The sequence below is a fragment of the Pipistrellus hanaki genome (assembly GCF_964339955.1).
Source record: "Pipistrellus hanaki genome assembly, chromosome: 2".
NCBI lineage: Eukaryota > Metazoa > Chordata > Mammalia > Chiroptera > Vespertilionidae > Pipistrellus > Pipistrellus hanaki.
This window is the reverse complement of record NC_140504.1, coordinates 108,066,299-108,093,167: the sequence shown is the minus strand read 5'-3', so window position 1 is coordinate 108,093,167 and position 26,869 is coordinate 108,066,299. Positions and strand designations below refer to the sequence as shown.

At 50.1% G+C, this 26,869-nt stretch overlaps 1 protein-coding gene across 4 annotated transcripts in view; it reads right to left on the bottom strand.

The window, feature by feature from the left end:
• The window catches only part of SH3RF3 (SH3 domain containing ring finger 3), a 217,958-nt gene that overhangs the window by 34,959 nt on the left and 156,130 nt on the right, over positions 1-26,869 (bottom strand). For all 4 annotated transcript variants that reach the window (XM_084872444.1, XM_084872442.1, XM_084872441.1 and 1 more), the window contains exon 4: positions 4,462-4,815. In XM_084872444.1, coding sequence (XP_084728570.1) covers positions 4,462-4,815 — 354 coding nt within the window. The remainder of the gene's footprint in view (positions 1-4,461; positions 4,816-26,869) is intronic.

Genomic DNA, 26,869 nt, shown 5'->3' with positions numbered 1-26,869 from the left:
TAAGCTGGCTGAGGGAAGTGGGCTGTGCAGACATATCTGGGCTGTGCATAATCTTGCTGAGGTGATTCCTACACAGAGATCCTTAGACCCAGCCCATGAGAGACAACATTGTCCCCCATCTCCTCACTACCCAACTCAGTCATCCTTAGGGCAGCACCTTGTCTTCCTGTTCAGGTGCCACAATGAACTGAATTGTGTCCCCCCAAAAAATATGTCCAAGTTATAGCTCTTGGTGGCTGTGAAGGTGGCCTTATTGGAATAAAGGTTTTTGTAGATATGGGTAAGGATCCTAAAATGAGATTACCCTCGATTAGAGTGGGCCCTAAATCCAATAACAAGTGCCCTCATGCCGAAGCCTGTTTGGCTCAGTGGTAGAGCGTAGGTCTGCAGACTGAAAGGTCCTGGGTTTGATTCCGGTCAGGGGCATGTACGTTGGCTGTGGGCACATCCCCGGTGGGGGATGTGCGGGAGGCGGCTGGTCGATGTTTCTCTCTCATCGACGTTTCTGGCTCTCTATCTCTCTCCCTTCCTCTCTGTGAAAAATCGATAAAATATATTAAAAAACAACAAAACAAAACAAAAAGTGTCCTCATGAGAGAGAGAGAGAAAAGGAGAACAGAGAGAGGGAGGAAAGCCATTTGAAGAATGAGGCAGAGACTGGAGAGATGCATATATAAGCTCAGGAACACCAAGTATTGCTGGAAGCCACCAGACGCTGGGAGAAAGGTCTGGGATGGATTCTCCCTCAGCCTCCAGAAGCAGCCAGTCCTGTCTACCAATACCTTGGTTTTGGACTTCTGGCTTCCAGAACTGTTGCTTTAAGCCACCCAGTTTGTGGTACTTTTACAGCCGCCCCAGGGAACTAATAGAACTCAATTCACTAACCAGTTCTGCCCTTGCTTAGCTAACGAGCTACATGTGCTAAGGCAACCTTCTAATCCATCCTGGGGGGCAGACTTCCCTCCTCCACCAGGGATCATGAAAGGTGCCAGAAACCACAGCATGTCCACCACCTCTAGGAAGTTAGAAATTCTATTTCTTTATTCTAAGAAGTTAGAAATTCTATTTCTTCTTGTTTAAACAACAAAATGCCTGCTGAAATGAGAGCATGCAACACAGAAGCATAACTTCCCTTATTTCTCTAAGACACTGTGAAGTTTCAAAGGACTTTCCGCTCCAGCACCTGTGAGAGACTGCTTCTAGAGGCAGCCCCTCCCCAACCATCCCTGTGGCTGATGCAAGACACTGCTTCCTGGGGTGCTGTGTGAGAATGGGCTAAAGGTGGGGGACACTCCTCTGCTGAGCCTAGGAGGGGGGACAGATCAGAAGGCATTCACCATCAAAGCTTGGAAATGTTTTCCTTCAAGATGCTGGAGGAGTTCACCACAGCTGGCCAGGGACCTTCTCCACGGGCTGCAGGTTGGGGTGGGCACCTGGTTCCAGGCCCTTACCTCCCCTAGGGTATGGAAAGCACCTCTGGTGCTGGTTTCCCCACAGCTGTCCCTTCTTGGATGGTCCCTGGAGAAAGGTGTTGGCAGGATGTCAGGGCACTTCACTCACTCACTCAGACACGGGCAGGTGGCTCCATGCTGACAGCCGCAGCCTGGGAGCACCCCTTGTGCCACTCGCAGGCTGAGCAAAGTCAGACCTGGTCAGTGAGCTGATGAGAAATGTTCCCTTCCCCCTCAGCTCTGCACATAAGCAAGAAAGTAGTGTGACAGTCAGTTGAGTTGTAGGGTTGTTCTGCCTACATGAGGCATGATCTAGGCCCTCATTGATGTCTGCTGACCACTGATTGTCAGGACTGGCTTGGGCACAGACACAGCCTCTATGCCCATTGTGGGCTTGCATGGGGGATGACAAGCACTGGACATGTCATTATAGACATGGGAGTCCCAGTAGTGCAAGGCCACAGGAATATACAACTGGGACCTCACCTGAGGGAGGGCTTCTGTGAACAGGGAGTGGGCTTGTTAGGTGTGGTGGTGAGGGTCAGATGGTGAAGGAAGAGCAGAGTAGTCTGTCTAGCAAGGGCTGGCAAAAGCAAGCTCAAGGAAAAGTGAGTGGTGAGGAAACGTGCCCAGAGCCAGTCTATGTGAGGCCTTCTGAGAGGGTTCCGGTCTTCCCCTTGAGGGCAGAGATGCCCTGGAAGGCTGGCAGGAGAAAGACAGAGATGGAATCAGACCCATGATTCACAGGGGCGGGGGGTGGGGGGCCACCTCAGGAAGCATGAGGAAGGTCAGGTCTGGGTCAAGGGCATGGGGATGGAAAAGGTCTGGCATGTATAGGAGGTATTGGGTAAGAACAATTACAGCAAAAATAATAAAGACCACTCCCCCATCCAGAGTTCACCAGCATTTCTTCTGGAATAATGCATTTAATATTCAAATAAGCCTATAAAGTGGGGTTTTTAAAATCAGCATTTTATAAAATGAGGATCTGAGGCACAGAGAAGTTAGGTGAATGGTTCACATTCATACAGCCAGTACATGGCCATGGCACTCTTCTCCTGTCTGCCAGGATGGCAGAAACCTGTGGATGTGGTTCCTGCCTTGTCATAGCAGCAAAAGAAACACAGTTGACACTGAACACCATGAAAAAAAAGCCTGGCACATAGGGTCTTTAGGGAGACTTAGCTGAGCCACTTCCCTAGGCCTCGCACATCAGCCTGGCTGGGAGTGCATGGCCCACCCAACAACAGCCACCCCTGCACTCCAGAAGAAAACTTGCTGGAACCCACAACCCAGTTCTCACAAAACCTTTGCCCCTTGTCGCCAGGAAGCCTTGGGTGTGCTGCACAGGAGCAGACAGGGCTGTCTGAGTTCCTGGTGAGCCTTGTCATCTCACAGGAGCCAAAATCCCCCATTCCCCTGGGCACAGAGGAGCCTGGGTGCTCCAGCTCTGCTGGCCTGGTGCCCGCCTCCATGATGCCAGCCTGGCACGTGGAGGCCTATTTGCTGAGAAAGGCCATCTGTGTCTGACAGAAAGCCAGCCAGGAGGCTCCACACTATGGGAGGCAATGAAGAATCTGGATTTTCCAGATGCGTGACCACAGAGCCCATTTCTGACCCCCACGTGCAGAACTCCGGAACTAGGTCCCTCTCCCAGGGCAAATCCAACCTGGTGGGGAGGAGGTCCCATGAGGCGGTAGCCACAGCAGGACCTGTTGTTCGGCACGCCCTAGCAGTCCTGGGTATGTCCCTAGGTCGGCTAGTGTGATGCACAAGACCAACAAAGCGACCCAGAACCAGAAAGGCAGTGTGGGAGCAGTGGCAGAACCAGGGGCTAGTCTCTGGGACAGCCTGACCACGGACAGCACACTGGGGCTGTGGGAAATAGCACAGGGCAGTTCATTCTAACTCCCAGCCACTAAATTAGGATCAGTGAACCTGCTTTTCTTGACCTCTTGCCCTTTGTAATGACCTTCATTAAAATCCAGAGCCTGGCTATAACTTTCACCTCAAGTCAAAAGGATGGGAAATGGGTCTCAGGGTCCCAGTCACCTCTAAAATAGAGCATTTAACTCTAGTGGAACAAAGTGGGAACAGATTTTTAAAAATCTGTTTCCTTCTTCTCTGGGAGTTGTCTAAGTAGAGCCAGACTGCAGAGCTAGACTACAGAGCCATTGGACCGCTAGCACCCATGGACCTCCTTGCTCGTTTTTAGAACCCCCAGGAAACATTGAGAGTGGTGAGCTATGGACCAGTAATCCTGGAAGCCCTGTCTGGTTAATTGAAAATAAGGTCCCCCTTCCCTTATTCTCCCCCTGCCCCTTTATCTTACTAGTGGAAATAGAGCCAATGCCATGCCTAGAAATAGAAGGCATCTGTAAGAGTCTATAATAGTAAAAGGGTAATATGCTTATTAGACCAGATGTTATCCCAGACATCATTCCGATGTGTTTCTGGATGAAAACAGGGCCAAAGGGAAGCCCAGGTCCCAGGTGCCAGAGGGCAGCTGGTGCTGGCAGGCAGGGGAAGGAAGGCCTACTTTTGCATGATTTTCGTGCATCAGGCCTCTAGTAATGATATAAGTACTAAACAAAGTGCTCAATCTGGTTCTGAGATCTGGCCCTTCCACACTTTGTTGAAAGAGAAAGGAGTTGGCCAGAGTTAAAGAGATGCTAAAAACACCCAAAACTAAACCAAGACATCATCCACATACCATCAGATCTACTGAATGCAAACTGAGCAGGATAATGTTATTCAGAGGCTATGTATCATAAACCATGAAGAGCACCTCACTGAAAGCTGAGAGTGCCAGTCACATATCTGTCCTGGTAGTGACAGGGAGACACACCCACCATGGTTAGAGGTCCTGAGAACAGGCAGCGAGAAAGGTGCTGTATTGACCTCCTCCAAGCTAGTTCAGGAATGGATGCTGAGCACTGATCTGAGGATGGAGCCCCCAGACCCAGAAAGGGTGCCCAGTGCCTCCCCATCCATGCCCTGAGGATGTTACCTGGGCGGGAGCACTGCAGGACACATGCACCAAGTCCCAGATCCTGGCTGTGGCCCGGGGGTCGCTGGAGCTGATTAGCACTGGAGCACTGATTTCCACGGAATGCCTGTGGCTGGCAGCCTGCGAGGACCTGTGTGTCAGGCTGACTGCGGTGAAGGAGTGACGTTTCTTAGCATTCTTCTTGCCGTCCACACGCTGCTGAAAGGCACTGACTGCCCCTGTGCTGCTTAAAGTGGCACCTGGGGCCACACTGGCCACTGCGCAGGGGTCAGAGGGTAACGAGGCATGGCAGTCAGACACAACAGCTGGGCTGAACTTGTCCATTGCAATAAGCTGCTTGGCCGAGTCGTTGAGCTAAGTGAGAGAGGGAAAGGGGCTTCATTAAATAAGGATCACACGCCACATCCAGCTTTCCGAGCTTACCCAGCCTGTACTCACAGTTAGAAATGAACACTGTGTTCAGACTGATCAGATCTTTCTAACAGGGCATCAGGTATGAGAGGTGCAGCCAAACATACAGTGAAGGTTGGAGTGCCATCTAAGGAGTTTATTGAAAAGGGTCTACCACATCTGCCCCAGTGGAGCCCCCTGTTCCTGGACTGCCCATTTCTCAGGGATCAGAGAGAGAAAGAGAGAGAGAGAGAGAGAGAGAGAGAGAGAGAAAGAGAGAGAGAGAGAGAGGGCAGCAAGGAACACCTAGCCATTATCCGCCAGTCACCATGGCAACAGGTTGTAGGTCTGCCTTGCAAATCTGATCACCCTGGTAAGAGATTTCAAGGCATGTGACCAGAAGGCACTTTCTAGCCAGTGGTGGCGACAGGTGGCAGGAAAGTGTGGCTGGTGAACAGGAGCCTGATACCGAGTTGACCTGACCTGGTTCATGAGGGGTTAAAACTGCATTCTTTCCAGCAACTCTGCAAGGGCGAAGAGCACAACTCCTTCCTTGATTTCCCACCCACGGGGTCTTTACAGGGAGAGTTTGATCCTGGTGAAGCTTATCAAGGAAGTCAGGATGGGTTCCAGTCCCCGATAGCCTGCGTACCTGAGCCCCAGGGCTCCAGGCTCCATGGTCAAGCAATGCCTGAGTCTGGAGGGGCCCTGAAACAGGGGTGCTCTCTCCTGTTGGGGTCCAAGGGGGCCTTGGTTAGATGAAGGGTCAGTTCATCATCTAGGAGCCAGAGTGTGATGCTGGCTCTTCCACCTGCAGTAAGCTTTTCATCCGAGGCTACAACGGAGCCGCTTCCCCAGAGGCTGCACTGGGCCCCACCTCTGTTCATGCTAGAGGGAGAACTTGCAGCAACTGCAGGACTGAAGCAAAGGTGGCTGTTCCCATGGGCTCAGAGTAGCCAGGAAGGACACGCGCTGTGAGAATGAGCTGGGCCCATCTGCACAGATAGTTAAATAAATCATGCTAGATAAACATCTGTGGAATTCTATTCTTTCTCCTTCCTCTTTTCAGAAGTAGCTGAAGAAACAGTCAATGCCAGCTAGCCCCTGGGACCTGCCCTGGGAAGCACAAAGGTAAACAGGAGGGAACTTGAGCCACTGGTCTGTTTTCTCCTCCCCGGACAGAAAGGGTGTGGGGTGGGAGCCCTGGTGGAGCAGGCCTGGTACCACTGGTCTGCAGAGTCTGGAATGATGCATGGGGTTCAGACAGGAGCAGTCTGGGATGAAGCACAGGGTTTGGGCAGGAGCAGGGAGAGCAAAAGTGCGGCAAGAAAATCCCTAAAGGCAGGAGGTCCTTGCAGGCAGGTCCTTGCAGAAGTCCTGTCGGCTTCACCCTGTGCAGGAGCCATGCCCATGTCCTCAGCTGAAGGGAAATGTGGGCTGGAGCCTGGTAGGCTAGGCCAGAAAGGGCCATGCCCCACGCAGTGGAGTCTGGCCTCAGGAGGCCTGGGTTGGGAGATTCCCTCACCGGGAGCCATGGAGGCTCTCACTCAGGGTCACTACTAGAGTAAGGAGGCCGCTGCTAACATCTTGATTAAGTTAAATGTTTTAAGAAGACAAAGCTCCATTGAATTGCAGCAGTGGGAGCTCTGACGCTTCCCCTCCGCAAGGCCAGGCAGATGCCATACACACCACTGACCTGGAGGCCGTTGGGCCGTCAGCATTTTCATTACAAACACCCATTTTTCAGAAGGAGGGTATGAAAATATCACTCCAGGCCCCCAAACAGGTGATCTAAATCCAGGATTGTTTACTTTGAAATGTTTTCTCCAACAAACTCAGCTGCTTTGCTCTATTTTATGTCTATTATTTGCTTGCTCCCTCAGTCCTAGCTTGAAGAACACCACAGCCCCTGTCCCCCACTGCCCTGTGGGTTCTCCAAAGGGGACTCCGGACCATGGTCTGCACTCCCACTGCAGGGCCAAGCACAGAACAGAAAAGCTGGAAAGCACAATGCCCCTCATTATGGGCATCGGAATATGGTATTAACACTCCCTGTGTGTCTCCACTTGGAAGGTTATTATACAGAATTAATAACAGAATTCCATTCTTCCCCAAACAATGGCCCTGGACTGTCTCACTGAGTTCACTATTCCTCTGTTGAATCAGTATTAGAAATTTAGATTTCAAGACCAGGAAATCCAGGCACCTACAGGTCAGGTGTGTGCACTTCTAGCCCAAGCGATGCCACAGGGAGCTGAGCATAGTGCCAGGAGCGCTGAACTGCCCACCACTGGCACTGCTGGCCACTGCTGAGCCAGTCCTCAACCACATTGCCCTCTCTTTCTCCATGGAGAACCAGGGTGCAGGAGCATGGCGCCTTTCTCACCCACCCCGTAACAACCCAAAGCTCTTGATCAGTGCCGAAAGTGAGGGCCAATACACTTACAGTGCTTTCAACAAATTATAGGAAGAGTAAGAACTTCTGCTTTCAGGTGTTGAATTCTCCACATTTCATCAGCAGCTCTTAGCGGTGAGAGAACATCCAGGGAAAGACCTACTGAAGAGGAACTGTTCAATTTTGTCTTTAGTAAATTGTTGTTGGTGGCAAGTAGCTTCTTATTGGAGATAGATAGATAAAATAGGTGATAGACAATAGGTAGATAGATAGATGATAGATAGAAGATAGATAAATGATAGACAGATGGTAGAAAATTACTCAGAAACTGACCACTATGCCTGTAGCCCCTGGCTTGCTACTAGTAGACATTGATAGGTGCAGTGGGAGAACTTCAGCTCTGGGCCTTGCTCCTGGAGATAAGCTCACTGTCCAGCACAGCTGGACAACAAGCTCCATGAGCCATGTGACATGGTGCTCAGGGATGGGCCTAGCAGCTGGCACCATCAATGCTGTCCCGGTTGGAAGGCCTCTCTCTGGGTGCACATGTCCACATCACATAGGCCCACCATTGCAGGATACCTGCAGCTACCACAACCTGCCACCGGTGGCTCCTACATCAGACTGTTCAGAGCAGCCATAACATCCCATTCCCTCCCTCTCCAACTGAAGAAACCAGATGGCTCTGCTCTGTGCTGTGTAGGCACTGTGGCTCAGTTTACCAGGGCCTGGGGCCCAGGAGAGCCAGGAGATAATGAGCAAACATGGGAGATTTCTCCTTCTTTCCCCCACAACCAGAATGCTAGAATGTGCTGTGAGTGGCTGTTGACTGGGAAGCAGTAGGGTGTGGTGATGTAGACAAGTGCTTCCTGCCTTAGGATGCTCCCCTCTTTCAGCCAAGATGCTCACCTGGGAATGAACGAGCTCTGCTCTATGTCCACAGGTGGGGTCACCTGATTTGTATCTCAAGTGGGTACCTGCAACCCCCACAGACAGCACACTCAGACAGACTGTGCTTTGTTACCACACACATAACACATCAACGATCAACCAACGCATCCAATAACTCTAATTTTGATTGTTCCTTATGGAAATAGAAGACATTTAAATATATATATATTATTGATTTTTTACAGAGAGGAAGGGAGAGTGGTAGAGAGTTAGAAACATCGATGAGAGAGAAAAACATCTATCTGGGGATGTGCCCGCAACCAAGGTTCATGCCCTTGACCGGAATCGAACCTGGGACCCTTCAGTCCTCAGGCCAACGATCTATCCACTGAGCCAACTGGTTAGAGCTAGAAGACATTTTCAACTACCATATGAAATGGAAACAGAGTAGCAGCCCCAATGTTTAAAAGTCTTGATGAGCTTGTTCATTTATCTAGGACCATCATTGGTGCCTAGAAAGAAGGGATCTCCTTCCCCCTCCCCCCTAAACAGGGCCTGGTCCCTCATGCTCTGTGGGTCCCTCTGCAGGGCCAGTGCTCAATCTACACACTCCCAGGAGCACATCAGATGGCAGGTCAGCTCACCTTCACACTGCCCTTCACCGGGGTCCTGTCTGGGCAATAGGACAGTGATGGTCAGTCAAGGTGGCTCCCCCGTCAGGGACTCTGTGTCCTGCCTCTGTGGTTAGCAACTGTGGATGAAAAGGGGCCACATGCTAACCTGACTAACTCAGGAGAGGCCTGTGTGGTGGCTTTTCAAACTCAGAGACCTAAAGTAACTATTGTACAAAGGAGGTCTGAAATGAAAGCTTTTAACATAAAAGCTTTCATTTCAGACAGTCATGTTCTAAGCTAGAATCTTCCCTGACAAAGGTCAATCTTTACCTTAATTGAGTCTGTTTATTGTCTTTTGCATCTAAGATAAGATATTTTTGGAATGTCAAGGTAACTCCCTTTTTCTGGACCCCTCAGACCACAACCAATGCACCTGGACAAAGATCCTAAATTCCTCCATTGCTATTTTTATCATGTTTATTATTGACTATTACCTACCCTGTACCCACCTATTAAAAGAAGTATGTGTCTTACCATTTTACTCTTTATCCAATCCCAGAGGTTCCCTCCCTCCCCACACCCCTGCTTTGCTTTCTCCTGCCTCCTTAATCTATCACCAATGGATTTCATGTACCCCACATACACTTCCTCTTTTAATTGTAATGTATAAAATAAGGTGCAGGACTACCAATCTCTGGAGCATTATCTCAGCCCATTGAGATTTTGCTTTGTGGCAGTTGTCGACAGTTTGGCTCAAATAAACTCACAAAATTCTCTATAGGCTTGAATGTTTCTTCTGTTAACAGGACCTTCCTTTCAAGATTTTGTCTCACTAATTTTATTAATTCAGCTGTGATATTTCTCCACAACCACTCTTTTTCTCCAACCTTGGAAACATCTAGAAAAGTTGGGAGGACTGTGGAATTCCTTCCTGCCATTGTTTAACTAGTTCTACAAGTGGCCTGTTACAATTGGCTGTATTAACCCAGTTGTGCCTGAACTTGGAGACCAGGTGGACTAAAGAAGGCTCTCCACAGCAACGTAGAGGAGCCATGAGCCCCCAGGGGACCCAAGGCCAGCACAGATTTGGGTACTTGGTCTGGGAAAGAGCCGCCAGGCCCTCTGCAGAGTGCAGTCACCCAGACACACCTGTTCTGATCGAGAGGACTTTAAGCTGAATGTGGGTAGGAGGAATTTTCAAACAAGGAATATGATTGGGAAACCAGAAAGGTTCTCAGCAGTCCTCAAGAAAAATAACTGGGAGATAAATATGCACTATCAACACATTTGCACCAGGGAGCAGTGGGCTTGAGACTGAGAACTGGGGAGGGAAGTGTGTCTCCCCAGTCATGGAACTCCAAAAGCCAAGGGAGAGACCTGCTAGAGAGTAGCACTCACAACAGAAGAGGAGGGTAGCCCATGAGTCCTTTTACAGACCCACCAGGTCTTTCCTGAGTGCATGCCGTGTCCAGGCTGTCCCAGGTGCTGGGACTGCGACAGTAGCACAAGGCCTGGGACTTCACTGTGGACTGACTACTGAGGGAGCTTGTCAAAGATAAGGACTCAGGTTCCATAGATTTGGGATGCCACCCAAGTTTCTGCATTTCTTTAAGTTCCAGGGGACAAAGCAGTGGCTATTGGTAGGCTCTATTTGAGCAGCGAGCTTCTAGAACACTACCCACAAAATACCCCAGGACTAAAGAGGCAGCTGCTGCTTGGCATTCCCTTAATGCTCTACTCCCCCACCGTGGGCAAAGTGCAGGACAGGTCACCACACCTGGTACTTGGCCTCGGATTCCTTACAGTGTCACAAATTCAGGAGCGGATGAAGAATGGCCTTTATCTGCCTGAAACACTTGTCAGGAGAAATTTCAAGAGCTTCCTCCTCCGTGAGATTGTGAAACACTTCATTCTGTACAAGACTAAACTATTAGCAGGGGTGGCAAGAACAGAATTATTTCCTTTTAACTCTGGCTCTCTTTACCCTCCACTGTGAAGGTCATACCTGGAACACAGCTACAGCCTGTGAGAAAAAAAGCTACCCAAATAAGGGGTCTCAAACGCTGACCATGCTGGCCAAGACAAGTGGCCTCATGATGACCACCAGCCAAACATATCAGAGATCCACCTTCGACACCACATCTGACCCTTATACCAATTTTCTGAGTTGATATCAACATATCAGTTTCACGGATGAGGAAGCTGAGACTCAGGGAGTTTAAGTCACTTGTTCAAAATCACAAGCTTACCAAGCAGCCCATTGCTGCTGCTCACAACTTTCTACCACATCACATTGTATCTGCCATCACAGCTTTTACTACAGAGTGTGGAGATGCTTTTCTGGTCTTGCTACGTTTAGGTTAAAATATAAACTTATCACTGAGGTATATCTTTGCTCACTCTCCCTGCTCTCTATCTTGAGCAAGGTGCAGGTTCTGTCTCCACTCTGTCCCAGGTGGGAGAGCCCAAGGCCCATGCTTGAGAGTGAGGAACTAGCAAGTTTCTTTGCTTCTAGATATGATCTATGTTCTTCTGACACACACAAACACACACACACACACACACACACACACACACACACACACACACATATATATATATATATATATATATATATATATATATATAGCCAGGGTTGTAACATCCAAAACAACCACAGGCTCGACCGAATGCCAGCAGCCTGGACCAAACACCAGAGAGAGAGAGGTGGGGTTGATCAGCAGTGGCAGCCAAGCCTCTCTCTTTCTCCCAGAGGTCAGCAGTTCAGCCTGCTAGCTAGCAGCCTGGGGCAGCTGCTGATTGCCTTACCTCTATGATAGGCCTGGAGATAGGCCCTGAGATGCTGACTGGCATAGAAACCGACCAATCAGAACCTACTCTGGGTGAACTGAGAAGGCAGAACCTAAGGTGGGGGCTGAGGAGGGGTTTTAAGGGCAACAGCTGTTTGGTGTAAGGTGTAAAAAAGTGATTCAATTTTTTAATGACTGATTTGGCAGTGTAGTGCATATGGCTGGCTATCAGTCCAGATATAAGGATTATGTGTTTATGTATGCCAAGAGCATTCCCTCCTGCTGAAAAAGGCTTTTCTCCCCCATTTATGCAATACTATTCTATATAATCTATCTATACTAATAAAAGTGTATTATGCTAATTAGCCCAGGTTGACTGGCCATCTTCTGGATGTCTGACTTCCTTCCAGACAAAGCTATGGTAGTGGGGGCTGAGGCAGAGGCCATTAGGGCAATCAGGCTGGCAGGAGTGGGCAGTTGGGGGTGATCAGGTTGGGAGGGGAGGGCAGTTGGGGGCAACCAGGCTGTCAGGGGAGGGCAGTTGGGGCAAGTTCAGGCCTGCTGGGGAGGACAGTTGGGGGAGATATAAGGCCGTCAGAGGAAAGCAGTTGAGAGAGAGATCAGGTCCTCAGGGAGGGCAGATAGGGGCGATCAGGCAAGCAGAGGCAGTTAGGGGTGATCAGGCTGGCAGGGTGGCAAGGGAGGGGTGATCAGGCTGGGAGGCAGAGGGGTTAGAAGCGATTAGGCAGGCAGGCAGGCAAGTGGTTAGGAGCCAGTTGTCCCGGATTGTGAGGAGGATGTCCAACTGTCACTTTAGGCCCCATTCCTAAACTGGCAGTCAGACATTCCCTGAGGCATCCCAGATGGGAGAGGGTGCATACCGGGCTGAGTAACACCCCCCTCTGTGCACAAATTTTGTGCACCAGGCCTCTAGTCAATAATAAAGTTAACATTTCCATAACCATCTCTCATATACTCATCTTTTCCTCAGCTAGATTTAAGAACAGGGTATGAAGACTTACTATGACTAAAAAACCTCAATAACAGCCCAGTAAATTTTCCTTAAAACTTAAGATCATGTTAACATAGAAATTGTGTTGCAAATTTAGTAATAAGAAATACAAATAAGAACAGAGTTTTAAACACACATTCATCCCCTTTCAGTACAAAAGGTTTGCAGAGAAATAAACTAACCTCTAGGATCATTCCCCTGTACCTGGCCTTGAACCTGGCCTCAGTCCTGGGTCAGCACAAGGCTCGCAGCCTGCACCTGCCCCTGCAGCCACAGCCCAGGCTCCCACGTGGGGAGGCTGGCCAGGAGCACAAGGGTCTCTGCAGCCCAGGCCCCTGGGTAGAAATGGCAGTCCCCAGAGAGCCTGGGCTGGCCTCAGACTCTGGCCCTAGCATAACACTGGTCACCCCTCTTCTGAGAGCTGGGTGCCCTTGCCTTACTTGGTTCATGGACATTCCTTCTCTAGATAATTGTTTTCCTTCCCTCCATATGGAGCAGAAGATGATTCCAAACTGCCTATTTATTTATTTACTTATTTATTATATTTTTAATCCTTAGCCGAGGATATTTTTCCATTGATTTTTAGAGAGGGTGGAAGAGAGAGGGAAAGAGAGAAATATCAATATGGGAAAAACACATTCATTGGTTGACTCCTGCATGTGCCCCGACCAGGGCCCTGGGCTGGGAGGATCCTGCAACTGAGGTACATGCCCTTGACCACAATTGAACCCGGGACCCTCTAATCTGCAGACAGACACTCTATTCATTGAGCCAAACTGGCTAGGGTCAAACTGCCTTTTTAAAGGGCTGACATTCTTTTTCTTTATTCACATGATAGTCTCAGAAACACCACACTAGTAGTAAAATTCAATTTTGCAATAAGGTGGTAAGTGATATGGGGAGTGACACCTGAGCTGGAGCCCCAGGAGTGGGTGCTTGCAGCTGGCCTCTGCTCCATGCCAAGGCAGGGAGGGCTGGCCTGTTAGAGAGGACAGAGGAAGGCCAGCCAGCATGGTGGAAGCAGTGAGCAGGTGGAGGGTATGGGGCAGGGTGGGGAGTGAGGCCAGTGGGTCCCATGGCCTGTAGGCTGTGGTGGAGTCTGGATTTATTCTAAGAGCAACGTGCCCTCCTGGAGGCTTTAAGTGGAAGTGAGGCATCCTGTTAACTTTGTAGAGAAGGTCCCAGTGGTGCATGGGAATGGACTACAGAGAGGAGATGGGGTGAAGGGCTGGCTGAGAGAGGTATGCCAGAGAATGACTAGCCTGGGCCAGGGCTGTTCTGAGGTTTTCTCCGCACAGCCTGAGGGGCCCAAGACACTGTGGGTTTCTGACCACAACATTTTGAAATTTTTATTCTAGAAGGTTCTTTTTATAACCATTTTATACTTCCAAGCTATTAAACCACCCATGCCTCCAGGTGAAGACAGGGTTGGGCTTAGAAATGACAAAGACATGGTCAGGGACAAAGCCTGTGTGCACTGAGCAGGGGAGGGTCCAATAGACCCAAACCCAGATTCAGTCGCTCAGCCATCCTGGCCTCCACTGTCCCCAACCACAGGACAGCTCAGGGCATGCCACCTCATGAATCCTGCACCCCTTCACCTCTTCCCTCAGTGGGGCCTTCAAAGCACACTAATTAAAATTATAGATCCCCTTTCCAGCTTCACTTTTCTCCATAGAGAATATACTACTGGGTAGAATTGATTCCTTCTCTCTATTTGCTTCCTCCCAGTATAGAATGGGGGACTCAAAATAATTCTCTTCTACTGTGTTCACGAATGCATTCCAAGGAAAGAAGAAAGGAGGGGGGAAGGAAGGCAAGCCTAAGTATTAACTGGAGAGCACCACGGGAGTGGAAATTTGCTCCTTCAGTCAAGGACTAAGATGCACCAACAAAATCTAAAGCAGAAGAAACAATCCCCCAGCGGCTCACAGCCCTTCAGCAGCAGGTGTGCTTCTACTTTACAGATGAAGCCGGTGACTGAATGGGCAACATTTGCTCTCCTTAGACACCTGGCATCTACCAGGGCCTGGCCCTGAGTGCACATGTATGTGGCAACTTGTCAGCCTCCAGACTCTCACTAACACAGCTCTGCTGTGAGCCATGGGCAGTGGGGCAGGAATGTCACAGATAGCAGAGACATTTGGAAAAGTGCGGCTGACAACCCAGACTTTGCCTCTGCTTCTGACAGAGTCCTCTACAGCTTCCAACTGTAATTCTTCTGGCTCTCACTTTGAAGATTTGAAAGAAATAAAAGCTACAAAGAAGAGCTTTGAGCTTCTCTGACAAGGTTGAAAAGAAACAAGATGAAACCAGAATTAGCTGTGTTTTGCAATGATCTGTTGGATGGAGGTGTCTGTAGGTCTCCCCATATGCACATGCACAGTTTGAGCATTTCACCTGTCTCTGGCCACCAACAACTTGAAATCTCTCCTTTCCAAACAGGAAGTGATAATACAAGGTAATAGGGGGAAGCATAATGCCCAGTGAGGCATTTTTCCCAACTGGCCCAGAGGGTTAGTTAATGCCAAGATTAACTCTGGATTTTCAGCAGTGAGATTCCAAAAAAATACCTCTGTGGGAAGGAAATGGGTGAGATTTGGTATAAGGGGCTCCACAGAGATGTCAGGGTCGGGCCCGCTGCAGCCTGAGGTACCTGTACACAGTGTGCCTGATGTGGTGCTATCCACACTCTGTACAGGGAAAAACTCAGCACCATTTCCAGACACCATGAGTCACCAACCCCTCTGACAGAAAGGTAGAAATAAAAAGGCAAGAATGTGGATATGAGAGAAAAGGTTAATCAAGGCATCATGTGCCTCCAAGTTCATGCTGAAAACATCCCAACTAAGGCCTCTTCAGAAAAGATCAACGAGTTATTCCTTGAACTTCAACTAGTTGTGTGAAATATTGGCCCTCAGTCCAACAAAAATGCACAAATAAACTAACTGCCTACTATGAGCTAAGCACTATGCCAGGACTGGAAAGGGAAAAGATTATATGTTATAGGTCTGGCCTCAAAGGGTCTTACTTGTATAGTTAGGGAGACAAATATGAATAATGGCAAAGCACTCAGCAATGATGGAATGTAGGACAATAGATATTACATTGCACACACATTATAGTACAAATAATTCAACAAGTTAAAGGGGGGAGATATCACAATGGGCTGACATCTATGCACCTGTCCATTTTTGTTAAGGGAAAATACCCAGTGATCTTGCACAATGACCATAAACAAAACTGCATCTTCCCCAACATCCCCTAGCAGGAGCCCCTTAGCTGTTTCTTTCCTGTTTCCCTTTTGGAGTCTTTCTCACATTACTGCTGACATTGCATAATCAAGGTGTCCTTAGAGCTAGAACCTGGTGAGGAAGCAGGGGACACAGCCAATCAGAAGAAATGGCGGGATACTCTAGCAGTGTAAGAAACACACACACAGACACCAATAGGAAAAGTAGAAATAAAAAGACAGGATAAGAAGGTGGAAACTCCAGAGGGAAGGTGGGTCAAAGCGCTATGAAAGTTTGACTGCAGATTCATGCTACAACCCATCTCCACAGTGAACGACCACTTGGAAGGCTTTCTCCTGGCTGTACCTCTCCATGGAAAGTCCTTGATTGGCCACTCTGGGCAAGTTGGGGACACATAGCACAGGAGAACCACAGCTGACATATAGCTTTTCTGTCCTGCCCCAAACACTTCTTTGATTCTAATTTTCTCAATGCTATTTCTCCCCCCCCCCCCCCAGTTTTTTCCTATATAATAAAAGCCTACTATGCTAAGTGTCTGGTTGTCCATTCAACCAATCAAAGTGTAAATATGCTAACAATATGCTAAGGCAGCTCAACTGCTCGCTATGACGTGCACTGACCACCAGGGGAAGACACTCTGACCTGTAGGTTAGCTAGCTGCTGGGGTCTGCCTGGCCCATCAGGACTGAGCAATACCACTGGACATGTCCTAGAGCCCTCCCATGGTCCCTCCTTGGCTGGCCAACCTCCCATGTTCCTCCTGGGCCCTGATCGTGCACCAATGCAGTCCCTCTGCCTGGCCTGTTGGAGGAGATGTTGGAGAGCCAGTTTCTGTCCTATCTTGCAGGCCAGGCTGATGGGTATTTTCCCCTAACAAAAATGGACACCTGGTCTCTAGTTAATATATAATTGACATATAACACTACTAATTTAAGGTTTACAATGTCACCCTTATTTCAAAATTCCTACACCATCAAGATTAACATCTACTTAGCCAAGATGAAGTAATAAGGGCAATATTTACCCTCTCACTTAAAATGCTGAGAAGAGATCTATGAAACACGGTTTTCAGAGATGGGACATCAGATGGGTCAGGAAAGGAATTACCGACAGGTGCAGCCTGTGGGATGAGCTGTGGTTGTCCCTGGGTCCCTGGGCCTCCTCTGAGTTGAGAAGATGGGAGTTTCAAGTCTGGGAGGCCATGCGGCTGGAGTGCTGGAAAAAGAGGAGTCTGTCGAACCCCCCACCCACCCCGTGTTCAACTGAGTCCTGATGAGGGCCCCATGCAAAAGCAGAAGGCAGAACAATCATGAGGCTCACACAAAGCTGGGACAACATCTTGGCGCATGGAATGAAGAAGACTGTAGATTCAGAAGAGGGAGACTTCATCCCCATTAACGAACAGAACAAGACATAAAAGCAGATCTCTGAAGCTTTTCTCAGTAAATTAGTGACATTCCAGGATAAATACCATACACACCCAGACCAGCCCCACTGCCCCCATGCAGAGGAGTGGCCGCCTCTCTAGCAGGCCCGTGCCCCCCACTCGCCAGCTCCCTTCATCAGGCTGCTGTTCATCCCTTCCACACAGAACAGGATTTTCTGCAGTGAGCTTCCAAAAAAATCCCTCTGTGGGAAGAAAAGGGGTGAGGTTTGGTAGAAGGGGCTCCACAGAGATATCAGGGTTGGGCCTGCTGGCTGGCCCCACAGGGCAGTGCCAGATGCAAGCTGGGAGGCTGTGCGGAGCAGCTGCAGCCTGAGGTACCTGTACATAGTGTGCTCGTCTCACTGCTTCACAGCAACACGTGGAGTTGTGGCTGCACGTCACCGGTCTTAACATTGCATCGGGTGAAATGTTATTAAAGCTGGTAAGGGCACCAACCTGACACATGAAAATTTCCTTGCTCTTCTGCCCATGACCACCTATAGCAGGGTCACCATTTCCAGACACTGTCTGCCTGCATGCACTCCCTGAAGTTCTCACAGCCCTGATGGGAAGCCTTGCAGAGAAGCTGGGGAGATGCGATCCACCCCGTGTTAGCAGCAAGGTGAACTCCCACCAACACTTCATAGAAGTCAGTAAAAGGTGATAAAAGAAAAGAAAGAGTAACTAGAAGATGTCCTTTAATCCAAGAGAGCCTCTTTGGCTAGTAGCCACTGCCTGGCCCACTGGGCTGGCAAGTGTGGGGAATGGCCTCTGTCACCCCCAGAGGCACCTGTACGCAGGTGAAATGGCTCCAAACCATCACGTCCTGTTTGTGTGCTGCTGACCACCCACATGGGGCCTATGCCTCATAGATCCCCTCGATATGACCCTCTGATGTGGTGCCATCCACACTCTGTACAGGGAGAAACTCAGCACAGAAGCTCAAATAACTGGATAAAGCCCGTGTAGCCTCTGGTTCCAAAGTCAAGACCAAGAACAACAGGCCTTTCCGCCCCTTACCCCCCAGCATTCCCAGATGGGAGGGAGGGGCAGAAGGTGGTCAAATGGGAGCAAAAAGTTAGAGCCCCCTATTTTCCTCTCCTACATTGAATTTCTCTTTAAAGAGTTGCAGGAGTCTTTGGAAGGAGGAGAAGCAGACAGACCAGTAACTGGCAACTGAGAATGGGCTCCCCTTAACCAGACTCACTTAATGGGCTCTTACTACACCTGCAAACCTGCCCTTGGGACCCAATGAAGATGTGGGGCTATGGAGGGCACTGAGGGAAAAAGGGATGGGCACTTCCATTGGCATTTCCATCATCCAGTTACTTTTTCTGTAGGTTATTACCAAATGCTTTAATATCATATTTAGAAAACAGGTTCAAAATAGCATTCTCCCTTTATAAAAAAACAAAGCAACAGCAAGACAGCATGCTCCATGAGCAAGAACAACTGAGTTCAACTTCACAATCAAGTAGGACTCAGAACAAAATTGTCTAACATGCAATTACAACAAATGTGCTGATGATACAGACTCCAAGTGGGAAGCAGTTATAACTGCTATGGCTGTTTTGGGATATTACACTTATTTGGCTAAATCAAGATTTTAGCTTTTACTTCCATCATTTCCCCATAAATACAAATTTATTTTTCCCCATAAGTAACATGGCATCAACAATTTCCCCTCACATCACATAGGATTTGTTCAACACCAAAACTGAGGCAAACATCCTGATGCCAACAGACACGAGCTGGGATCTGTTCCATAGTCAGAATCCTCGGGACTCCCACTGGCCCTGGGATGCGCTGCCCCCTACTGGAGGTCACCCCTCCTCCCCAGCTCCCCACCACTCAGAATACAGCCTCCATGAGACATGCCTGCAGCTGAGAACCAGGCACATTGTGGGAGGCTCTGAAGGATTCAGATCACTGGCATGCAGAGCAGTGGAAGGGGAGGAAGCAGGAGGGCAGAGCTGTCCTGGGGCAGCGGGACCAGAGGACAGACCCACCATGTGTCATGCTTAGGCTCAGTGAGGAGCAGAGACTAGTGGAGGTGGGTGGGGGGCGGGTGTTGGGGGCAGTAATCATTCTAAAGAGACACCAGGATGCAGGCATGAAGACCCAAACTAGGGGAGAGCTCCACTTTCATACCTTCTCGGCTGGCACCCATACTCATGGTGGTCCAGTACAAGCTGGTGAGTTTGATTCATCTTCATGCTAAAGACCTAGGGGAACAGCTCCAGCACAGACCTCTGCCTTGTACACTCACCTGCCCATGCGACTCTCCTCTCAGCTGCTCACAGACCTCCCACGTTCAGTCAGCCCAGTGCCAGCCTCCTGGTCTCTGCACACCCCACCCTTCTTTACTACCTCACCTTCCACCTCAGTTGGTGACTATTTCATTCCTCTGGTTGCTCAAGCAAAACCATGGGGAAAATCTATTACTCCTTTTGCTGTCTTGCCCTCATAAGCAATCTACCAGCACTTCCACTGGGTCTGCTAGCACAATATCTGATGATCTTTCCACCTGCATGCCTACCCCAGACCTGAGCCAGCCTCACCTATTACCTAGAACAGTACAATAGCTTCACTACCTACTTCCACTCTTAGCTCCCATCTATCAGTGCTCCACACAGATGGATCCACTTAAGCAGGGGTCCTCAAACTTTTTAAAGTGGGGGCCAGATCACGGTCCCTCAGAGAGCTGGAGGGCCGGACTATATGAACTACTAATTCCTACTGTAACACCTCGGCTGCGCTCACTGCCCAAAAAACCTGGCGGGCCGGATCAGACTCCTCTGCGGGCCGCATGTGGCCCGCGGGCCGTAGTTTGAAGACCCCTGACTTAAAGGGACCCACTTAAAAATTTCCAGTTCATCAACTTCAAAAGCTTCCCTATTTCACTCAAAACAAAAGCCAAAATTCCTAAAAAGACCTTGAATGGCCTACATTATTTCACCTTTACCTTACTGACCTCAACTCCTATTACTTGACCCCTTTGCTCGCTTGGTTTCAGCCATTCTCCCCTCCTTGCTGCTCCTCAAACAGGCCAGCCCATTCCTGCCTCAGGTTCTTTGCACACTTGCCCAGCACATGCTCTCCCTCTGTTTTCTTTTATCTCCACTAGTTACTACTCTCTAACATCCTATTTAATATTTACCAAATTTACCAAACATCAGAAAGACCGATTGCTATGATGTGCACTGACCACTGGGGGCAGATGCTCAATGCAGGAGCTACCCCCTGGTGTCACTGTGCTCTCACAGGGGGAGCACCGCTCAGCCAGAAGCTCACTGGTGAACCCAGTGGTGGTGGCGGGAACCTCTCCTGCCTCCACTGCAGGTGGGTGGTAAGGAGCAAGGGGTCCCGGACTGTGAGAGCCCTGGATTGCAAGAGGAATGTCTGACTACCGGCTTAGGCCCAGTCACCCAGGGGGGATTGGGCCTAAGCCAGCAGGTGGACATCCCCTGAGGGGTCCTGGTCCGGGACTGCAAGAGGGCACAGATCGAGCTGAAGGACAACCCCCACTCCTAGTGCACGAATCTCGAGATTCATGCACCAGACTTCTAGTGTTTATAATTGACATATGTATGTATCTGATATGCTGAAAGTGAGTACCATAAGTCAGGGCTTTTTTGTTTGTTTACTGATGGAAGTGATGTAGTACATTGGGCTGTGCATTGTATGATATATATTGGTTAATTTTAGGAAGACTTCAGAGATAGAACTGATGAGAAGCAATGGCAGAACAGTCTTATAAAGTGAGGGAGAAATAGACTAAAGAGAACCCAGACTTCAGTCTAGGAATTTGAGTGACGCTGTCAGTGTGGTGGGTATGGAGGAGCTGAGAAGGAAGCAGGAGGGACCAGCCATGAGAGATGAGGGCTGGAAACACCACGGAGTCTTAGTCCCTCATTAGTCCATCCCAGACTTGAGCCTGCAGCTCAGAGAAATGGTGGCTCGAGTATCAGCCACAGGAGCTGTAGGCGTGGGAAACTTCCTGGGAGCACCCTGCCCCCGCCCACCCCATCCTACGGCACTTCACCAACACAGCTTCCAGGGGAAAATGAACACAGACCCGGCTCTGCCACAGCACTGCCTGCCATAGCCCACACAGGGCACACATTGCCAGATGTGGGATTGGGCACTCAAGAAGAGTGGTTGCTGCACACATTTTGGTAATTCCTGCCGGGTCTCAGGATTCCTCTTGATGGGGGTTACTACAACATGGGAGGACCCTGAAGAATGTCTGCTCATCCCAAGACCTGACCGTCACCCTGTAATAACACCCAGAGCCACGTGCCCTTGGAGCCCTCCCTTCCATTCCTGTGGGCCAGGTACAAGCTGGTATACTTCACCACCACTGAAATAGTCTGCTTTGCTTCTATCCTAAAAGCAGTAAAGTTGACCAGCCACAGAGAGGAAACCTAAAAACTTTTGAATCTCTATATGTAGCAACTAGGGGAAGATGACTGAGTGACCCATGTCTGTGACAAGCTGGGACACCTTGTGGTCACACAGCCAGATCACTGAAAACCAGAGAGGACTATCCAGCTCCTCTCTGCAGACTCTGGTGACCTACTAAACCCATTGAGGTGGTGGTGGTGTCTCTGAGTTTTCAGACCCTTGTGCGTCTCCAGCAGCTCCACCAATTCAACTGTGCCCCATTTCTGCTCCTCATGTCTGAGTCCTGCAAAGGCCGGCCCTGACCCACAGTTTACCACCTGCTTCAGCCTCTCCCTTCTCAGGCCAACCCTCTAATTGCCTGGGTGTGCAGATGCACACACACACATGCTAGGCTAAGCAGGGCCTTCTGGTTGTTTCGCTCATAATAAGTTTTTCCTGAAATATTTTATTTCCAGAAGAGCCCTGAGGCTGCCCTGGCACCAAGCCATGCCTCCTTTGGGTCAAGAAAATGCCCTCCCCTTTGATATACACCTGCCCACCCCGGGGAAGGTGCCCAGGCTGGGGCAGGTGGCCGTACCCCAGTGCCCCATTGCAAGGAGCTTCACCTTCCTTATCAGTCAAATGGGGAGGATTCTCTCTCCCCCAATACACACCGAGAAGTTGCCAAAGAAGAGCAGACAATGAGCAGACAATGAATGAAGTAGTCACGGCTCTAGTGGAACACTTGTCAGTGAGGTGGGGTGAGACCTTCCTCCAAGGAGCTGCTTGGATCTCTTCTTCCAAGACAGATCCAAAGGCAGCAGAAGGCTCCTGGGGTGCTGAGGGCTCTCCCCCTGAATGGAAGAGCAGCTGGGCAGTGGCCTCCCTGTCTCCACCTGTCCTCACACTAGACTCAAGTCCATTCCAGGCTCAGAACAGCCACTCTTTACCTCTTCATCATGGGCAGTTAGTGGAAATTACGGAGATTCCTACCTCCTCAGCCCCCGCCTCCCTCATTTGCCACCAGAGAGGAGACGGTGTGGGCTGATTATGTGAAAGTGAGGGGTATGAGTATACGCCAATATATATCCTTGTACCCTATGTGATTGTCACCTAGGAAACCATCCACAAACACACAACCACACGGAAATATCCTACGCAGTATAAATAAGCACCATCATATTGCCCAACCACTTCGGAGACCCTTTTCAGTTAACGGCCGGGGAGCTGGGTCTCCCCATTACTCTGCTTGAACAGCTGATCTGACTGTGAGGTGAATTTGGTGTTTATATACACCACATCGCATAATTCTTTTCAGTTCTATTTCCAGCCCTTGCAGTCGTTGGAATCTTAATTCTGGCCCCATGGAGAGGTGTTCTCTCAGACAAGCATCACAGGCAAATTAGTTAATGAGTCCCATGAGACTCCACACAGGTCCCCACAGAGACTCGGGGTACTAGGCCAAGCATAGCTGTCCTCTCCTGATGTCTCCAGTCTGAGGCAGACTCCCAGCTGTGCTCCTGGGGACAGCATTCGAGTGAGTTCCACCTCCTATCCTGCCACCCAGGAACGTCTGTGAGCCTGCTTCGTGGGCACTATCCACCTGCAAACGTCGCTCAGCTCGGGAAACCGCTGCAGGCTGCCAGGTGGCATAGAAGGAGGGGAACACCTGCCCTCAAGGAGCCCCCATCCCCGCTGGGAGCAGAAATGGGTGCCTGTGAGAAAACAGCCATACAAGGCCAAGTATGGTCAGTGCCTGGGGATGACAAGATCTCCCATAAACACACGGAAAGACCACCGAGCAGTTATTCATCTAACACACAGCAGAGTAGCCTTCCGCTCCTTCGGATGCCAGGCCTGTGCTCCCCGTCATTGCCTTTAAGCCTCACCTCTAACTACCCTGGGAGGTCCATGCTGTTGCCCTCGTTTAAGGGAGAAAACGGAGGCTCCAGCAGTTTTAGGAACGTGCCAAAGGCCAGAATCTAATGCATAGTGTTGAGCCCCTTTGGTTCGACCTCTGAAGCCCAGGACGCCCACTCATGGTCCTACCATTGGGGTGGACTTTGCCCATGAGAAGTAGGCCCGCTCTCAGGGTGCAGCCTGAGGGCCATACCAAGGGCAGACCCCGGCTGTGCCGTCTCAGAGACAGTGGAAAAGGAGAGTGAGGCTGGCTTGGCAGGACTCCAGGCCGGGCACTTCTTCTCCAGAGTGGGGCCACCAGCACCAGACCCAGTCAAGCGATGCTGGCTCAGGAACCACAAGTGCTGCCACATGCCACGGCACAGTGACCCCTTGGGTGGCACTGCAGCCCTCACACTTGGGGACCAGGGCTCTCCTGCCCCTGGGCCTGAGGCATTCCCTTTGACCAAATCCTTCTCACTTCCACTAGAACAGCATGTTCCAAAAAATCAAAATACCAACAACTGTGCTTCCCCTTCAGGACCAGAGACGTGGAGGCGGCCCTGTCTCGTGTTTGGCTTGTTCCCTGAGGATTAGAGCCTGGTCCTCTCTCTGTGCTGAGTGGACACCCACTGAGGGATCGGCCCAGGCAGCAGGTGAGGGCACCTTGTCCAGCAGTCATCTGGCAAAGAGGCAGGTGCCAGTGAGACAAGACATCAGTCCCTATGTGGATGTGGGCATGGGCACAAACGGTGACTGTCCAAGAAAGCAAATGGGGAGAAAAGAATGGGGGGAGCAGGTTCAAGAGTGCAGGCTGGGAACCAGGGAATTGGGAAATAGAGCTGAAAGCCAGAGAGGTGAAGGGTCAAAGGCCTGGCGAATGAAAGGTCAGAGGTTGATGAAGAAGAGTCTGAGCAAGGGAGCCAGGTGCAGGCAGATTTGGTGCCAGCGACAGCGGACACAGGCCAGGGGTGCAGGTGCAGCAGGCAGCTGGTGCCGGCGGCAGTGGAGAGATTGGATGAGAAGGTGATTTCCACAGTCCACAGGAGCAGACAGTCTGGAAACAGGGCTCCCTTCTCAGCAAAAGGCCCACAGCACGAGGCCAGGCCACTCCAGGCTGGTTCTATACCACATGTCCACTATGCCTGCCAAACAAGCCCGCGGCGAAGAAATGAATCCAGGCATCTCCTTTACTTCTTAAAGACTCAAGGCCTGGCTGCACGATGGAAAGCACACCTAGGCCCCCCACAGCCTCCTGCCCACAACCTGCATGCATCCTGCACCACACTTCAAAGCACAGTTGCTCTTGTAATTCAGTCCTGTGAGGAGCCTGAGTCCAGCCCCATTTCCTGCGTCCCAGGCTCATTTTCAGAGACAAATGGTGCTCCAAAAGGTGCCATCTGCCTGATCTGCAGCTGAAAACAGAAGCCAAGGCTCCCTCCTGGGTGCCAGTCTGGCCCAGGTGCAAACTCTGAGAAGGATCCAATCTGCAACCACTCCCATCACTAATGCCCAGGACCCTCCCAGAGGAAGACACTCAGTGAAACTAAGCCTTTGGACCCACAGGCTCCACCCAAGGTTACATATGAGGCAGGAGCCATACTGGGCTTTTACCCATTCTTCAGGTGCTTCCAGACATGACTGACAGAGAAATAGTGAAACAGTCTCAGTCTCAGGAAATGCCCATGGGGGCTTCTTGTCTTCAGGAGTGCTGAAAGCCAGGAGTCTGTCTCAGAGACCTCCGCCGGCCATGCTGTGGCTGTGTCTTGGCACCTGGGGTGCTGGGGTGGGGCCGGGCACTGCACAGGCCGCAGCCCAGCCCAGGGAGGTGCAGCCCAGGGAGGAGCAGGCCCCTGCCTAGGGCTGCCTCAGGTGTGCCTGCCCTTGCTCCTGGAAGGAGGGAGGCTGTCCTCAGAGCAGAGGCAGACCTGTGAGTGAAAGCATGGGCAGGAAGGGCCACAGGGAAGGGAAAATGAAGGAGCCTCCCTCACATCCTGGAGGGAATAGTATTTGAATGGAAGGTCTCCAGTGGCTAGGGAGTCGTACACTGGGCAGTCTGGCCTGGCCTTTGATGTGCCTGCAGGGACTGTTGGCAGAGAGCCCAGCTGCTTGGTTTCCCAGCCCTGGCCAGCGCTCTGCCTCCCTGCCCGCTTCTGAGCCCCTCCAGGGAAGGGGTAGCTTACCGGCCTTACCCAGCTTCAGCAGGGTGTGGCTGCCATGATCTTGGGGTTCCCTACAAGATTTTCTCTGAGATTCTTAAATTGTAGACTAAAGAAAAGTGCATAAACATTACCTGTGCACCGTTCCACAGTTGCTCCTTTTGTGTAATCATTCCCAGGACCAACGTGTAAGATATCTCCACAGCAGAAGCTCCCTCCCACCTTTCCCATCAGCCTTCCCCTACAGCCACCACACTCTGACATCCATGCCAGGACTCCCTCTGCCTGTTTCTGAACTTCCTTTAAAATCACATAGCACATGCTTTTTTTGTGTGGCTTCTTCCAAAGTGTGTCTGTGAGTCATCCATGCTTCCATGTGCATCTTTTGTTCCTTTTCACTGCTGGGCAGTATTCCATGGTGTGGACATACCACACTTTATTCATCCATACCACTACAATTGTTGGTGGACATTTGAACTGTTTCTAGTTTGAGGCCAGCATAGTCAAGTTCCCATGGACATTCTTACATATGCCTTTGAGTACCGTGTAATGTCTGGGAGCACAGGTGTTTTACTTCTCCAAGGCACCGTGGTGGTGTTCAGGTTCTTTCATCCTGAGCAGCAGGATGGAAAAGAACACCCTCCTCCTGGGAACTGAACCAATGCACAGATAGAAGCTTACTTGATAGGAAGGAAATTGTGCTTGCAGGTGTACTATAGAAGGGTGTGTGTGTGTGTGTGTGTGTGTGTGTATTTATGTTATTGCTGTGGGAGGATCTTAGAATGTCCCAGTCAGCTTTTCTAAAATAAATTTGAGCGGTCCACAAATTTTAGGGGAGGGGAGGAAATGACTAGAGATAAGGCTGGAAAAAGAGATCAGGGTTGTGCTGCAAAGGGCCTTGAATGCCATGCTAAAATAAGTGGACTTCATCCCGCAAGTGACAGGAATCACCAGATGTGTTTAACAAACACACCGCTAGTTAAGTGTGGCAAACCAACCACGTCACCTACGAAGCTGAGTGAACTCAGGTTAGTGGGGGGCAGGGGAGTGAAGGGCTCAATTAGAGCAAATAACCTGTGTCCAAGTCCCAGTTCTGCCTTTCATCAGGGATGACTTCAGTAGTCACAGGATGATGTGCATGCTCAGCACATGAAAAACATATAGACATACACTGACAAATGGCGCACGCATGG